General features: G+C 43.6%; 2 protein-coding genes across 25 annotated transcripts; one reads left to right on the top strand and one right to left on the bottom strand.

Annotated features, from left to right (window-relative positions):
• The first annotated feature begins 87 nt into the window (after positions 1–87).
• Positions 88–16,973, top strand: LOC6729866 (microtubule-associated protein tau). 24 transcript variants are annotated; one of them, XM_039295305.2, is made up of 10 exons: positions 7,085–7,192; positions 8,561–9,263; positions 9,440–9,483; positions 10,501–10,690; positions 10,761–10,963; positions 11,570–11,755; positions 12,527–12,544; positions 12,950–13,108; positions 13,983–14,048; positions 16,546–16,973. In XM_039295305.2, exons 1-10 carry the CDS (start codon positions 7,175–7,177, stop codon positions 16,729–16,731), a joined length of 1,773 nt encoding a protein of 590 aa, XP_039151239.1. In that variant the 5' UTR covers positions 7,085–7,174; the 3' UTR covers positions 16,732–16,973. The 24 variants fall into 24 exon arrangements, 23 of the variants coding, with proteins under 23 accessions (XP_016036607.1, XP_044779258.1, XP_016036606.1 ...); XM_016174556.3 differs by lacking the exons at positions 7,085–7,192; positions 8,561–9,263 and adding an exon at positions 88–741; XM_039295295.2 differs by having other exon boundaries at positions 5,404–9,263.
• Positions 3,550–4,213, bottom strand: LOC27208045 (40S ribosomal protein S10a). The gene has a single exon (XM_016183668.3). The coding sequence runs from the start codon at positions 4,087–4,089 to the stop codon at positions 3,595–3,597; it is 495 nt and encodes a 164-aa protein (XP_016036616.1). The 5' UTR covers positions 4,090–4,213; the 3' UTR covers positions 3,550–3,594.
• Positions 16,974–17,496: the final 523 nt, after the last annotated feature.

Below are 17,496 nucleotides of genomic sequence, written 5' to 3'. Positions count from 1 at the left end.
AATAACAATTCTAAACTAAACATAATAATAGCTTGGGGGTTGTGATTCCGCTGAGCTTTTGCGTCGACGTCGAATCAAAAAAGTGTCAGAAAAGTTTCGGTTAAATACGACGACTACGAATCAGTTGAAATCGAGATAACAAACCGACAAGCCGACCGAGCGGGAGCTGTCTCGCCGATTTCTAATTTGCAACAGCAAAAATCCAAATAAATTAGCAGAGTGCCAGTGAAGTGAGTGAGCGTGAGTGCAGCAAGTCGAAATATAAATATTGTCATTTACGCCGTTTCAAATTATATTTCCGCGAGCATTTCTCAGCGCTCTGTTTAAGGCTAATCGAAAGTGAACCCAAAATATATTATTCCAAGTGAAAAGGACTAGCCCAAAGATACACACACACACGCACCGAAAAATACCGACAGATCTGTAGTCCTTTTCGAGTTTTCCCGTGAGTGCAACAAATACAGACACACCACACATACATACACACACACACTCGTTCGACTTTCAATATGGCGGATGTCCTGGAGAAAAGCTCACTGCTGGATGCTGTGCCACCACTAGGCGACCCCCACCCACCGCTGCCCCACCAGCAGCTGCAACAGGAAGCAGCAGCAGCAGCAAATGCCGCACCACCAGCACCACCGCAGCAGCAACAACCACCACCGCATCAGCAGCAGCAGCCGCAACAACAGCAACTGCAACAGAAGCCAGCAAATGCGAGGGCTAATCAGGATCAAAAAGGTGAGGGCGATGCAAGATACACAGAAAAGAAATGGTTTAAAGTTAATAAAACATAGAAATTAAAAAGAGACAGTGAAATGATAAGTGATGTCAAACCAATAAGCATATAGTATAATCACTACCTTTCTATATGTGCAGTTACCTGGTATACCTGAATTTAGTAAGTTAAAGTGACTTCACAGCGCATTACGCATACGCCGTGTGTGCTTTAGAAAATCAATTAGGAAAGTTCAAGGCACGCCTCCGTAGCCCAGTTGCACCGGTGATAGCGATGGCTCAATGGCTCAATTAGGCAAATTATATTGCCGGCACACCCCAGGACATTGATGGTTATGTCAGGCGAGCATGCAGGCCGTGGACTCACGTCATGCCCGCCACATTATGCAAATGGATTTGGCCGGTTCAGCGCTCTGTGTGTGTGATCTGTTTGAGTAACCGCTTAGACCGGCAAGTTTACGGCTTTTGGGGCGCAGCTCAAGGGGGCTCGACAGCCGGCAGGATGTGGAAGTGGCTGCATTGTGCTCTCCCAGCTCTCGGTTTAATGACCTGCAACTGTGGCAAGCCACCAACCACCCACACGGCGGCCGAGTGCAGCTTTTAATTGTTCTTGATGCCCGGCTAGGTGCAAGTGTGTATCTATCAGATACACAATATATATTTCTGGAGAGATACCGATATGGCCGACTGCGATAAAAGTTATCAGCAATTTGAGCTCGTGCACTCGTGCGATAAAAGGATTATCCCTGCACTTGTGCATACCTTATAAAAAGAAATCCAACTATAAATCTTTTCTAATCGCTCATAAAAGTCTAAAAATGTTTTTGAGTTTCAAACATTGTGGGTTTGTCAAAAAATGTGGCTCTAACTATACAAAGTATTAATACTCATATTTTTTCTGAGGTCACTGCTGCTGTGGTTGCTCTGCATTTGACCTCGTTTTAAATCGAGCTGCGTGTACCTTTTCATTCGGGGTCGCTCAGTCTGCAGAGTTCACCAGCATCAGCTGGCTGAACTAAATATTGAATTTCCTGTTGATTAGGGTATTCCCCGTGCGACGTTGCTCCATTGCGAACTATCCTCTAAAACAGTTGACTTCATTAGGGCAGTGCGATGTGTGTGCAGCGAAAAGATACACCCCTGCCTCGCGCCGGCTGAATATTAAATCAAGTGTGTTCGAGTCAAGAGCAAACCGGCTCTGCTAAATAAAAACAATAACAATGCGCTGTAGCTTTGTTTAGCGCTAATAATAAAAGTAAAAATATAGTCGTTGATTACTATCAGAGCTGTCATCTACATGAAGTCACCCCAGATCTAGATTGTACATTGCATACACATGTGCCACTCGTGTTGATAAGACTTTCTTTCTACCTGATTTTTCTGCACTTTCTTTGGCAATCATATTTAATACTAATAATAATAATGATCGTGTGACGTAATGCTGCTCAATTGAAAACAAACAAATGTATACTGCACTCAGCGTTTTTATAAATAGCCCAGAATCGCTGCAATTTCTGTCACCCATTTCGCGGTGGCTTTTCAATTATCACAAAACGCTGCCAGTCTCGTTTCTCATTTGCAGTTGGCGCTGCAATTGATTTTCCTCTCTCTCGGTCTTTGGTTTTTCCTATTGGGGGCGTGTGCCAGTTTTCCGTAGATACCTTTTTCTTAACCGAAAAGCCTTTAAAACTCTGCTAATTGTTAAGGTTTCCGCTTTGTGAAACAATTACCAAATATTTGGAGCCATATTTGTGGGGCACACCCATGCGCAAACTATTCAAGCAAGACGCATTTGGATTTTGGCCTCTGATTTTGTGACTTTGGGATACGCATGGCCTGTCCATATGGTCTTAATGATTAATTAATTGGTCTGCCGGGCGATTCAAGAATTTGTGTCCACTTATCATGCGAGCAGTCTACCTTATGGCTAATTTCTTGACTAGTAGCCACCAAGTTGTTAATGCATTCCGTATCTGATGGATGCATCTGAGAATGCGGCAAAGTTGGGCCTCGATTAATTAATTTCAAAATGAAAAGTTTGATCAATAAAGTTGGCAACGGAATATTAATAAAGTACTGCCTTAGCTCGGGTGTTTGCCTAATTGTTTTTCCGCGAGCAAAGTGTCGCTAGACACGCGACATGCAAATCCCTTCGGATCCGTGCTGCCCTCTAATTAAAGCCACAAAAGAGTTGTCAAATGGCTACGGAGCGTTGGCACCTCCAATCCAATTCCAGTTCAATAAACTCGGCTTTGGAATCTGCCCGATTTTCCACGACAGTTTTCACTTTCCCCAGTAGGAGAGGGAGTCTTCAGCTTGGGTGGGTTACCCAATCCAATCCAATGCAAGCCCAATTCCATTACCAATTCCCCATCCCAGTTGGCTTACACCGCTTTGGGCAGACGCCGCATAATTTGTTGTTCTGCTGGAAGTTGTGGCCAAGTCCATATTTGGTACACCAGCTCGTTTTGGCCGACGTATCGTGCGTGCGGCTGCCGCACTGACAATTGCCACATTTTGTGGCAGGCAATCAATAATCGAAGTGCGTCAAAAATACAAATGTTAAAGTTAACAAACCGCCTGCCAGCTCGGCCATAAATACGGGCTTGTGCGACACGAAATACGCGCCACCAGAGGTCCTAGTCAATATAGCCATAAATTTGGCTCTTGATTAATTGATAAGGTGTCGCAGTCAACTAGGGAATATAAGAATATGTTACCTATTATACTAGCAAACTATAAAACTCTTTTACCTGCGAAATGCATTTCCAAAGTAATTAACACAAGGAATAAACACGTTTAGAATACATATGAGCTTATATCGTTTTTGGCCAACAACTTTATTTTTCCATTATTTTAATTGTTGTAGCGAGAGGCGCGACCGAAACCGCCACGATATTCGACCTGTGCGGTTCCAGCACCCACATCGCCTTTCTTGTCCATTCCATAAGCGCCAGGACCGCGTCTGTAGTTCGATCTGTCCTCATCAGTTTTGGAGGCGCCTCCGAATCCACGAGGTCCCGGTCCTCCGGGTCCTCCGCGCGGACGCAGTGCGTCCGATCGATTAGTTCGCGTCAAAGTGGAGGGCACGATCTCCGGGGGCAAGTGCAGATAGCAGCGCAGTTCCTCGATGCCCTCGTTGGTCAGCAACCAGTAGAAGTGGCGCCAGGCGAACTGCTCCTTGACCCAGCCACGTGAGTGCAGCGACTGCATCACCTTGATTACTTGCAGATTGGGAATCTTGTCCAGTTCGGGGTGCTTCTGGATGGGCGAGTCCTTCTTGGCCACGAGCACGCCCTCCTTGAAGAGGTGCTCGAAGATGGCGATACGATTGGCTTTTGGAATGAACATCTTGAAATAGTCTGATTTAATTCGAAAAAATTGCCGAGTTGCAAACACGTGATCGAAAAGTTGCAGAAAATAAAGACGCAGATTAGTGTGGCCAGCTTAAATTTGCAATTCCCGAAACTTCCACTCATTCCTCAAAACTTTTCACGTTTTTGAGCACTACCTATTGGTATAGGCAAGCACCAATAAGTTTTTCATAATTTGAAAACATGTTAATAGTTCAATATATAAAATTAAGAATTGTGGCACCTTTTTTTGATTTCACTTTAAGATGATTTGGTTTAGCCATTTTATTCAAACTCAAAAGCCCCCTTCTGATTTTGAACAATAGTTATATGCGAAACTTTTCTCAGTGTGCAGTGTGTTCCCTGCATTTTGTTGGCTGTGCTGCGTTTTAAGCCTTCGCACTCCTGAGGAGGAGCTGTGATTCATCTTTTGCGTCGCAGGACATTCTGTCCAAACATGCGCAATACGAGCGGCGGCAACCACATGAGGAATTCCTCCCCCACAGGAATGCTGAACAGAATAATCAATGAGCGAAACGCAGACACAAATTGACCAAGGGAAGCCAACCAAGAGGAAGGCATGCCGATAGATACAACGTGAACCCACCACCCACCGACCGGCTGCATCCCCCAAAAAAAGCTAAACAAATGCCGGAAAGAAAGGAAAACGAAAGCGATAAGGGGGTGGCAAAACCACCCCCCTTGGAAAAGTGTCAACAAAAAGCAGTCGACCTTGCTTAGCGTGCGTTTCCGATTAAATGCACTTGAATTACATAACATTTAAGTAATTTTCTACTAATTAAAATGGTTACCAAATCGATTATTCCATTTTAGTAAGTTCAAATGAAGGGGTAAGCTCTAATGCATAAGCTGTAATGGAAGAGTATAAAATATGACCTTAGCCTTGCATACTTTTTGATATTATTTATATTAGTTAATTTCAAATTCACAACGGCTGTTGAGCGCAAGCAGTGCTGGTTTGGATATTAGCTGTTCGCTGGGTTGTTGTATTAGATTAGCTTGGACAGCAACCTAGGGGCAAATTGGATATAAAATCAGGCGAATTCGATTGTTTAAGTAGAAATATATAAAACCGAATTAAAAAAATTTATTTCTTAAAAAGTAAAATATAAATAGAAATTTCAAAATAAATATAATTAGTAAGTAACTTTTGCTTTATTTTAAACATATTTTCTTTTTATATTTCCAGGTTTGTATTCAGATTTATGAAACTCACTTATGATAACTTAAAATGGCTTCAATTATGGGTATGTTAAATAAAAATAACCGTCAGAAACCTTGTAAAATCAAACTAACCTAGGCATTCAGCCCTAGAGTTAGACCCATAACCTTGGCAATCGAAATTAGGCTAGAGAACTATGCAGACATTAGCCCAGGACTCTGCTCCTTCCACGTCTAAGGATGAATCCCTGGCTAACCTCACGTCAGTTCGGATCTCCCCAGGTTTACTTTTATGTCTACGCATTAGAGCGCCGGAGTTTTGCGTGCTGGCTGCTTGTAAATAAATAGACAACAATTAGGGGAACCTATGACAACAACACCTGGATAATGGAAAGGTGCGTGGCAAGCGGTGCAAGTTGGCTTCATGTGGATACAAAAATATATCCATTGCCGAGGGCAAAGGATTAGGTCTGGAAAGGGAATGCACAAATGCGCGTCGGAATGCCTCCCCCAGTGGCCATTAAATTAATCAAGTCAAATGAAATCTGCATATAAAATCAGCGTTATAGGCCCCCACCATTCGCTCATTGTTGGCGTGTTGAATTTGCATTTTTCCCCGGCGCCCCACTAATAAATTTGTATGTCAATAGAAAAAGGCAGGCAGCCAGAACCCAAGGGGCTGCTCCACCAAAAATATATCCTGGCAGCGCTTTGAACTGCGCAAGGACACATTCTGTTTATGCGCCCCGAGAAGTTTACGAGCGGCCACGCTCCGCCAGGCCAAGTTGGCGTATCAAAACAAATTCTAAGTATTGTAATTCGAAATTTTTCAAAGCAAATAAAAGCAGTCGAGTTTTAACACTCGCGCCAAACACAACGCAGTGCAGAGAGCTGGCGTCGTAGCTCCAACGAAATATTTCAAAAAACTCAATTAAATACAAAACAAAAATATATAAAAAATATAAGAAAATATAAAACATATTATTAAGCCATTTTGTCACAGCAGAAGTGGGTGGTTACTTACACCCCTAGGTAAATTGCCTATCCCTCTATTCCCGTGTTAAAGCCAAAGTGCAAAGTGCATTAGCCTTCTCAGACTGTACGTGGCCAAGTTATTGCCCTCTGGCCAGGAAAATCGATACAATTGCATGGCGCTTGTTTTGTTTTATGGCCAACTGCAACTGCAACAATTGATAGTCTTTGGACTGTGTGATAAAAATCGCTACTGCAGTGGCGCGCGAATTCAATTGCCAAAGGACCAAGTTTTGTTAACCATATTTCACCGAGGGTGAATCTAATTGAAATGCAACCCCCGGGTTTAGGAAACTTTGGTGCTTGCACCTGTGCAACTGTTGACTTTGCAACCCCATCCCACTTGGCTGATAATCAATTTGGCCCAGACCATTTGGCCACAAATGGCAGTTGAGTTGAGCGTTGTTGTGCGGTTGACATGAACATTGTGTGGAATTTCGGTTTATGTCAGCCGCGGGTAAATCACAAATCATTGTGGCCCTAATTTGCAGTTGCTGTTTCTGCCAGGCCTCCTTTATTTTTTACTATTATATATATTTTTTTTTTTGCTACTGCCAGGAAGTTGGCGATTCCGACTCTGAGTCGGCACAAGTTGCAGTTGCCTCTTTAGTTGCCAGTCGGATGTGGCACGTGCTGAGGTCACAGCTCCTCCAGTTTAAAGGATCCCTCGTCGTCCTGTGCAATTTTATCGATTCGCCCGTCAAATGTAACACACAAAAAAAAAAAAAAAATCACAGGAACTTAATGCAAAAGTTTTCGGTTTTTTCTCCGCATTAAGTTAATTGCCAGGCAGTGCCGAGAACCAGTCTGTATAGAGTCGTATATAGACATAGTCCCCGATCCAAATTCGAATAGTAACCCACTCAGATATGAGTGATACCGATGCGGTGAGTTTTGCTTGAAGTACCCATATATATCCATTTATATTTTGGAGCTGCACTTAGCGCACACCGATTCGCCCATGCACAAATGATTTACGAGCATAATTTGCATAGGGAATGATCCAGGTTAATGGTTGTATTATTCCGCCGACCTTGCACATACATCATTGTCAGTGGATGGAACCCTTTGCGCAACAAATCAAACAGCGATTTCTTGTGGCCCGTCGATTTGGGCCTTAGAACTGCCAAAACTTTTGTTGAATCAATAAGCCACAAAAACAATTTGGGTCACGTTACAGCTGGCAACCGAATTTCATGACAAAATTCCCTAATGGTAACCAAAGACCGCCGCCCGAACGCCAAATACCCAAACATCCTTATAGCCATATAGCCATACATATAGCCAAGTAGCCAAGTAGAGAATACCAAAACAATAAAATGTAAACAAATGCAGAAAGAGCCATCAAATTTGAAAGCACCCACTCAATGTGAACTATATTGATACGTCTGTTCCGATACACGAGCCGTAGCTCCACCATTGGCACTTGGCACCCCCACAGTTGGCAGAAGTAAAAGTAAGCCCACAACGATATATGGCCATACATATGCAAATGATATGGGCCAGTCTGCCGGGGCAGAGGAGCATGTGGGTGTATATCGGTGGCATTGGCCACCAAAAAGCGGCTCCGCCACATATTGGGTTACCAGACACTTGCACATTTCTGCACCGACACCGCAGGCGAGAAGTTCTAGTCCTTCGCTAGGATGTACGGCACGGGAAAGGATCGCTCCGGCCAGGAGGTTTCTCCACAGGATTACCCAGTGCAGCAGCAGCAGCGTGCTCAGTCCAAGTCAGAGTATGTCATGGATTCCGCATCTGTAGATCGTCCTCAGCAGCAGTTGAGACCGCAATCCACGCAGGATTATGTGCCCTATGAGTCCTCCGATTCATCTGTGGAACGAAAGAAAGAACAGCCAAGAGCTCAGTTAAACACAGATTATAACAATAGCAACAGCACTTCGGATAGTGCCTCCTACGGCTCCGATTCAGTTTCCAAACAGCAGATCCGATCTCAGCCGAATCCAGAGTACCAGAGCAATGTAGGACCTGCCTATGAGGCACCTAGAGATGAGCGCGGTCAACTGCAGCCACAGAGATCCCAGCCAGCTGCCGATTACTCCGCATATGAACGGCAGCAACGCCCGCCGCCAACGACAATAGATTACACCACCGGCTATAATGCACCACCCAAAGATCGCACCACCCTGTCACGCAGCAACTCGCGACCCACCCTCTCACCCAATCCCAAGCTCCAAAGTATACCCAATTCCGAGTATGTGCGACCACCACAGAACTTTGTCTTGCCACCGCAGATGCGTCCCGCCGTGGGGCCACCACAGCCGCGTCCTCCGTTCGCCGGAGCCAGGCCGATGGTCGGAATGGGACCACGTCCACCCATGCCGCCGAACATGGCGGCTAGGCCACCACCACTGCGCAGCACAGACAGCAAGAGCAACCTGCTAATGGGTCCACCGATGCGACCGGGCATGCCACCGCAACTCAACATGCAGCAGGCTCGTCTGCCCAATGCCGGCGGGCAGCTTAGTCCGCCGGGCCAGGGACCACCAAGGCCACCAGGCGGATTTCCCTGGAATCCAGCCGGGGCACCGGGAATGCCGCCTGGAGCACGTCCGCCCCAGAATATGACGCGACCGCCGCCACCCACTTTTGCACGCCCGCCGCCGGGTCAGCCGCTGCAGGCGCCCTTCAATCGACCGCCCTTCAACCAGCCGCCCATGCAACCGCAACAGCAACAACAACAACCACCACAACAGCTGCAGCAGCAGCAGCAACACATGCAACAGCAACAGCAGCAGCAACTACGCCCACTTTCGGCAGCCAGTGCACACAACAACAACGATGACGACGACGACGTGGTCATGGGTCCCGCGGTGACCCCGCTCAAGACCTTCAACCCGAGGCCCGATCCCATGGGCGAGCCCCTACTGGAGGACATCGAGCCGCCCTTCCAGACGAGCCCCCCAGCCGGAGAATCCAAAAAGGGGCCCGGCTTCAGTAAGACTCAGATCGAACAATAAACCAAAGACCATTAGTGAAGACATTGAAAAGTTTATTTTAAAATTTTACTATTTCAATATGATTCATGAGCTTGATTTCAGTATTGTTTGTATCTTAATGTGATATATCCATGCCTCCTTCACGTATCTAAGTTAACTTTTTCCCTTTTTCAGAGGGTGACAATGACAGCGGCGTTGATGAGTCCACTCAGGAGAAGGTGAGTTGGTATCGGCTTTGAACCAGTTAACTAGTTAGCCATAAATTGTTACCTCAGCTGCGTCTCCGTTAATTGAGAGGAAATTAACTGGAACTGGCAACAAATTAATTTAATTCCGTCTGCCTTTCCTCCGCATTGAGTTCTCAAATCATAAATATCTGTAAAAGGCCGGGGCAACCAGCGGGCGATCTTCGAGCTACAAGCTCCACGCTCCATTAGAGACCATATAGCATATAGCATACGAGTATATCACATATGTAGCATATAGCATATAGCATATTGTCTGCGACAATTCCGTCGTTCAGTTCCCAAGTTCGTGTGCAGACGTTAAAGTTCAGACTAAGTTTTGTGTTGGCAGACGGCAGTTGGCGCGTCGGAAAAACCCGCAGAAAGTGCGACAAAAGTCGAAGAAATCAAAAGTATATGTACTATATGTATATATATCACAGGTGCGAGTGAAAAAGTGCCAGAAAGTAAAAAAAAGCAGGCAAATATGGCCAAAACCCGCCAAAGAAACACACACAAAAAGCGATTTATATGCCTGGTGATATCTGCGCACAGATAAGTGCCAAACACGAAAACGAGTTGTGGATTTCCAGGGGGGGTTGGCTTTTTGGGGTAAATCGTAGCTCAAACATACACATACCTATATCCAAGTCGGAATTGTTGTCTCTATAAATACCCATCCATATGCAAAGGCGACACGAAGCGGCGACAATCGATAAAACAATGCATAAACTATAAGTCCTTCGTACCGAGACATCCAAAGCGAAATCGGCAGGCGTACGGCCGTATGGCCATAAATGCCATTGGCATTACGTTGACAGCTCCGGAAAGCCCGGGAGTGTTGAGAGCCAGTAGTCGTAAATAGATAATAAGCCCGCAGTCACCGCAGTTACGTCCCAGGATGCATCTCGTTATAATGGCCGATGCGACCTACTTGCTAGTAATCCACATGGTCTAACCATCTAGCATCGTTAGTTTGCTAAACCGTGCACTGTGTTTGTTTCTCGGCAGGATCGCAACGGACCCAACTCGCCCAGTTCGCCCGTGAAAACGCCCACATCGACCTCATCGAAGCCGGACAAGTCGGGCACGTCGCGTCCACCGAGTGCCACGCCCTCGAACAAGTCAGCCCCCAAGTCGCGCAGCGCCTCCAAGAACCGCTTGCTCCTCAAGACCCCAGAGCCCGAGCCAGTCAAGAAAGGTGAGAGCGAAGTTCCATCTATCCCCATGAAATACTTCACCATGTCATATTATCCTGTTTGCCCCACCAGTTCCAATGAACAAGGTACAAGTCGGACATGCGCCTTCACCCAATCTGAAGGCGGTGCGCTCCAAGATCGGATCCCTGGACAATGCCACCTATAAGCCGGGTGGCGGCCACGTGAAAATCGAGTCCAAGAAGATCGACATCAAGGCGGCACCGCGCATCGAGGCCAAGAACGACAAGTACATGCCAAAGGGCGGCGAGAAGAAGGTATGTTCGGATTGTCCATCCTCTAGACCAGCATTTTAATCCATGGGAGGGACCGGTGTATCCATTTCAAGCATATACTCTGGTCCAAGCCAGTACATGACTCTCTCATTAATCTCTGTAAATTTCTCTCATCTACAAATGGCTTTTAAAGTACGGAGAAAATGTATCTTTCTCTGAGCGCAAGAAACGTAAAGTATAGTCGCGTAAAGTAAAGTAAAGTAAAGTAATGTATTGGCTGAATAAAAGCAATTTCACGGTCGATTTGCTATTTGAGATTCATGCCCATTATAGATGGGCAATCGTCAGCACGGTATCTTGTATCTTGTATCTCGTATCTTGTTGTAGGAAATGCAATTACCAATTCGCAGCGACACTTAGCAGCATAATTCCGTTGCCTTATGTAGCGTATTCCAAACCCATCCGTATCCGTAGAACTGGGTGCGACTCTGACATTGACGCGGATATCATCCGTTCGATCGATATTTTGACTTTGGCTTATAATCGTTTTACCTACCTTGTATCTATTTACAACTTACGACCGAAACGAATCGCATCGAAACCGCACACTCTCGCACCAACAAATCACAAAACACTGCAAATTCGTAGATAGTTACAACAAAGTTGCAGTGGAACGCCAAGTCCAAAATTGGTTCGCTGGAGAATGCCGCCCACAAGCCGGGAGGCGGGGACAAGAAGATCGAGACCCTGAAGATGGACTTCAAGGACAAGGCCAAGCCGAAGGTGGGCTCGACGGCCAATGTGAAGCATCAGCCGGGTGGCGGAGACATCAAGGTATGTGGCCACCCCCTTTCGTGACCTTTCACCCCATGCCCCCAGGCGATTTCATGTTTGAGTTTGACCCAGAGACGAGAACACGAGTGTTCATACATAAGTATTGATTTTTGTAGCGGTTAAGCATGATTTCCGATTGCTGTTGGCTTATGTTGGTTTTTTGGATGCTCCACCTGAGTCACCAACTGGCATGGGCATGGTCCGCATCCGTTCTATTCTATACTATCTGTTCGTTTCTCTCAGTGCATGAGCTGCAATGTTCTCTTCAGTTTTAAACAGCATGCTGCCACCTTTCAAAGGTTATTACTATTAAGAAAGACTACATTTAGAACTAACACCCAGAACACCCAAATACCAAAACCTTGAACAACTTTCCAGAGCTACGATAGGAAGATGAACATCATCTATGGCGAGGGCTCCAAAATAGTCAGCCATTGCGCCAATAACAAACGTTTGGATCAGAATTTGTATAATGAGGAGGAGTAGTGTTTTTTTCCTTTGGGTAGGTAACACCCCCAAAATGGTGCTAAAACGAACCACCCACACACACCTAGTTTAGTTTCGGGGTCAGCATTGTACATACATACATATATACTCAGATTAGAGGGAAAGCATTATGTTTAGTTCCTAACCATGCCGACAATCACTCTGAATAATTGAGAATAACTTATTGTTTCTCCACCCTTATTTTAACGAACCGAAACGTGTTAAAACCATATTTTGGAAACTGTATTTTGCTTTTAACTAAACCATTAAACAACGAATTCGAAGGATAACAACCCGAAGGATGTAAGTAGTCGTGATAACTCTTTTTTCCAGTGTAATAAGTGTGCTTTTGTATAGAAACCTAGCTGCATTTCGTTTCTTTCATATTTTTGGTATATTTAAAAAAAACACCTATGCAACACTTTTCGAGATCCTGAAATCACAGCACCCTGTAGCGTATTTTTGTACCATTAGTTTTTCCATCCATTTGTTACGTTCTGTGCTCTGCCGTTTCTGTGTGAGAAAATTCCAAATTTCAGTTATGTCCCCGATTGGCCGTTTGTCGTGTGTCCATAATACGAGTAATCCCACGCCCGCAAAGTCGAAAAACCTGGAAAATGGATATTACTCCATTTGCCAAATTCAATCTGAATCTATGATCTTGCTAATTGATTTCTGTACGTTGCCGGTGCCGGTGCTACTTTTCAGATCCAAACGCAAAAACTAGAAATTAAGGCACAAAGCAAAGTTGGCTCTTTGGATAATGTAAAGCACAAGCCCGGTGGCGGTGAGAAGAAGATTTTCGATGATAAGGATTATTTGAAAAATGTTGAACACTCTGTTGCACTGACAACACCACCAACACAGGTAAACTACGTGTACATAAGCTCAAAGTAGTTATGATATCTAGAACTTAGCATTAACCCTGATTTATTACTAGACTCTTTATTTGATTAAGAAAGCAACCAAAAGTAATCGATACAAGTATATTCCAAGCATCTATTATAATCGCTATCCCATTTTGTGTTTACGTCGAGAAATTCATTTTTATGTAATCTGTAATGGTAATCAATTACGTTGCATTTTCGATTAACACCTTATGGTTTCAATGCGCAACTAACCGAGCACCACACCCCAAAAGAGGCCACACAACACCCAGAACACCCAACCACCCACAGACACGCCCACCCGAACCGCTTTCAGATAACTCCCACCAACTCCCAAAGATCAATCCGTTAATGGGGAATTGTGATTATGAGAACTAACAATTGGACAAAGTATTTTGGCACATCTATCTAGGCATCGAATTGTATTTTATTGTGGGCATTCGTGAATTTTATCAGACCGAAATCTTTAGAGATTTGAAACCATCTATGAAGTGTCTAAAAGTATGCTTTGGAAAATAGAAAGTAGCTGCTAGTTCGCTGCATACTTCTAGACATTTTTTGAAGTGATTGCAAACCTCTTGAAGTTGGTTAGCTACCTTTGATTATTATTTGATTTTGATTTGAGATGATTTATTGTATTATCTATTGGTTTCTCAGTTCAATTACACTTACTTTACATTTAAAAATGAATTTCTTTCAAACTCAAACTGAGATTCATTGGCAACAGCGCTTTCCATCCATGTGTTCCCGAGGTGTTTGAAGATTTACACGCAATTCTCTAAACTATAATCTCTCTCTTTCTTTCTCTGTTCCCCCTCTCGCTCGCTCTCTGCCACCCCGCCGGCTAACTGTAGTTTGCGGCACAAGGGCGCTTGATTGCCACGATCCATCTAGAATTCGGTCTCTGTAACTCAGACTGTGTGTGTAACAATATATTTGAGTCGCTTTTTAAATGAACTCTCCCTAGCTTTAACCCAGACATCCATCAACTAACTACTGTACTGTACCTAAGCCAAACGATTAACTGAAGCAGGACTAAACAGAAAGCAACTAAACTAAACTGAACGAAACTGAACTAAACTCAACCGAACATAACTAGTTAAGCTCAAACCGGAAATGAATCGAATGAGTTTGCAAGAGTTTCTATTTTAAATTGTAACCAATATACATACATACCTACATATACATACATATGTTTATGCATTCTTCGAGGGTTAGCCCGCGATGATGTAAGCTGGCCTGTCCCTGGGTAAACTCCCAAGGATCAGGTGGAGATTGAATCCCGATCCTTGGGTTTCTGCTCTCGGGCAAGGTCAGCAGTGCCCGCGAAGGGCCCAGCTGTTTGTTAACTCCTTTAGTACCTAGCGAATGTCCTTTAACAAAGTATTATTTCAATGGCGAACAGCCAGGAAACCTTACACTACTTAGGATAGTACAAATTTTGAACAATATACTGATCCGCAATTGCTCAAACCCCAATAACTCCGACCCTGAGGACGGTTTAGCGAAAGGCTGCCCAGCATTTATATCATCATCATCATTGTCATCATCATCTAACAACCGTGCTTTGCTCGCTCACACTAAAACACAATACCACTCAAAAACCTCTAATCACATCAGTTTTAAATTACTCTTAATTATGTGCTTAATTTCTGTGCTTAATATTTCTATTCTGTTTATTTTAGGAATATATATACAATTTTTATTAGGCTAGTCATACGAAAACTAAGTGCATTAAATTCGAAATTCGTACCGAGTTGCGTCCATTAGAGTTATTTATCGCCTATCGCTACTTTTAACTACCACATCATATAATCGAGTTATCCGAATGCAATGCGGTTTTAAACAATATAGAAACATTCGATCCGATCGATTCGATTTGATCACGCAAATCCCGTAAGTTAATGTGCGTTGCGAGTCCTTCAAAGACATGTCCGTTGCGTATATAGATAGTTATATATACCTAAATATTTAACAGTGCTGTGATAGACTAACCGAACCGTTGGTAACGATCCAAGCCGACCTGCATCCATTCCAAACCAAGCTTAACTTCATAGAAAGCCCCCCAAAACGGTTTCATGGGCATTTGCTTGCGACTCCCCCGGTTACTCCAATGCATTCCATCCAACCAACCAACTCATGACTTTTGGTTTACCCCTTAATAGTTTACTTTATGATTTGTGCAATCGATACGCATTCACGTTTATATTTTTTGTCTTGAACGCAGAGTCCACTACCATCCATGACGGCTTCTGGCGCTGATGAAAATTTAAATCAACAAAGCTAAATGCCGAAATGCCCGAAATGCATGTCGAGCTGTATCTGAAAAACTGAATCTGAAACTGACTCTTTCTTTGCAAGCTAAGATCGAAAGTGAAATACGAGCAGCTAATTTGAAACGTACTATCTAAGCAAAATCCACACAATGCAAAACGAGAGTTATGCGATAATTCCCACACACCCAGACAATTCACAAGCCAGTAATGCGATCAGATCAATTCGATAGAGGTGCAAGCACGCAATGAGATGCAGATACTCGTACATCTACACCACCACCCCACATAGAAGCGGTATTTGGTATACAATCGAAGTATATTTGACTAGTTGAGCAATGCACTCTTTATCATCAGATAGCAGACATGAATTATATATCTCAATGTATTACCAGAACTTCATATATACATACAAATCTATATATATATACATATATAAATAAAAGTATCTAAATATTTAAGCAAATTATACAAGAATCGTACGAATAAAGTGTATGCTTAGTTGAAAATGTTACCACTTGACGTCTAAATGTTAAACGACTAAGATAATGCAACCATTTAGATACTTTTGCGACCAGTGAAAACCAAAACCAAAACCAACAGAACCGATACGAAACCAAACAAAACGAACCGAACCGAACAGAAGAGATAATACCACGTATAAGCATATTTTTACTATTAATTTGTATCTTATTAGTCAAGCGCATCATTCTCACGATTTATTTACACCCTGTTACAAAATGTAAGAACAATGGCAAAATTTAAGCAAATAAACAAACAAAAAAAACGTTTTTTCATTTACCAAATCTCGGCGTTGTTGCACTTAGTATTTGAACTCCAACAGAGCCACCTTATCCTATCGGTATTGAGATAGACAATCAAATCAAGTATTGGAGATACCCACAAGTATCTTTTTTGGCAAAGCCACGCCCACGCCGCCGCAAGCGTTACAACAAAGCCACGCACGAGCACACATCCTCTACTGCCCATTGGATGCATTGGTAATCGAAACATAAATAAATTTGATCAAGCAAATTGTAAGTCGCCATCTCAATCGAGCTATGACAACTATTTTGCATCACTCCTGCTCCTCCAGCGAGTCCGAGCCGACTGTCTCTAAACACCTCTCTTTCGATTCCCGCAGTATTGGAAGGCACCGCGCATCCAGCGGGCCACCACACTCACCTCGTCCATGTCCCTGCCGGCGGAGTGTCTGGTCCTCTCCGTGTCCATGCCCTCGCTCAACTCGGAGCCCAAGCGTCCCAAGAGCGCGGGACCCAAGAAGAAGCCCGGCCAGGCCGTCCACTCGAAGCCATTCCGCCTGTATTGAGTCAGTTTGGAGTATGGAGTCGGTCGAGGAAGGAGCTGCTCTACAAGTTGCACGAGACGTCACCCAATCGAAGCACTCAGAGATTTGTGCACAAGTTGATATCGAGGCACGCACTTCTAAAACATAAATATGCAGAATACATTTTATCAAACCGTTGATTGTTTAGAACCGAAATGGAAACGAAACGTGGCATTTACAACATAATAAACGACTAAAAGAGAGGCAAAGTTAAGCACAAAATACAGCTGGTTTGTTTGTTTGTTTCTTTATATAATTACAGTATATATTTTCGTAAGTATTAAATCTGTTTCACGGCTGCTACATCGCTGGACCCAAACGGCCTTCGTTTACATTTTTCATTTACATAAGACTTGCGTTTGATTTTCTATGTATAATTAGTACAAAAATTGTCCTGGGATTTCGTTACGTCTCAACTTTATCATCATGCTCATTGTGTGTTTGGAAAACTGTGTGCTTTTCTTGGTTTCTTTAGGTTTTGTATTCGTTTTTGATTCTTGTTCCTTTCGATTATTCGAGTCGCGTCACATTTAAATGCATTTGGTTGCCTTTTTCCATTTACATCATACTTTTGCTCTACTTACGCCGTAAAAGTTGTTTATACAATTCGTTTTTTAAAGTTAGGGTAATAAATAGGTCATTATAAAATAATAAACAACAGTTGTTACATTTTCAAAGGACATCGTGAAATGAGCTTCAAGTGATTATGATTATGATTCGAGGGTCGAGTTAGAATTAAAAAAAATG

Source organism: Drosophila simulans, chromosome 3R, assembly GCF_016746395.2.
Source record: "Drosophila simulans strain w501 chromosome 3R, Prin_Dsim_3.1, whole genome shotgun sequence".
NCBI lineage: Eukaryota > Metazoa > Arthropoda > Insecta > Diptera > Drosophilidae > Drosophila > Drosophila simulans.
The sequence above is the reverse complement of the archived record's forward strand: the minus strand, read 5'-3'. Positions and strand labels throughout refer to the sequence as shown.

Bases quoted from the DNA above. Each gene is read 5' to 3' on its own strand.
- LOC27208045 (XM_016183668.3), bottom strand. From the start codon at position 4,089: ATGTTCATTCCAAAAGCCAATCGTATCGCCATCTTCGAGCACCTCTTC.
- LOC6729866 (XM_039295295.2), top strand. From the start codon at position 7,952: ATGTACGGCACGGGAAAGGATCGCTCCGGCCAGGAGGTTTCTCCACAG. The intron at 9,264-9,439 runs GTAAGACTCAGA...TCCCTTTTTCAG, and splicing joins CAAAAAGGGGCCCGGCTTCA to AGGGTGACAATGACAGCGGC. The intron at 13,109-13,982 runs GTAAACTACGTG...GGCTAACTGTAG, and splicing joins TGACAACACCACCAACACAG to TTTGCGGCACAAGGGCGCTT.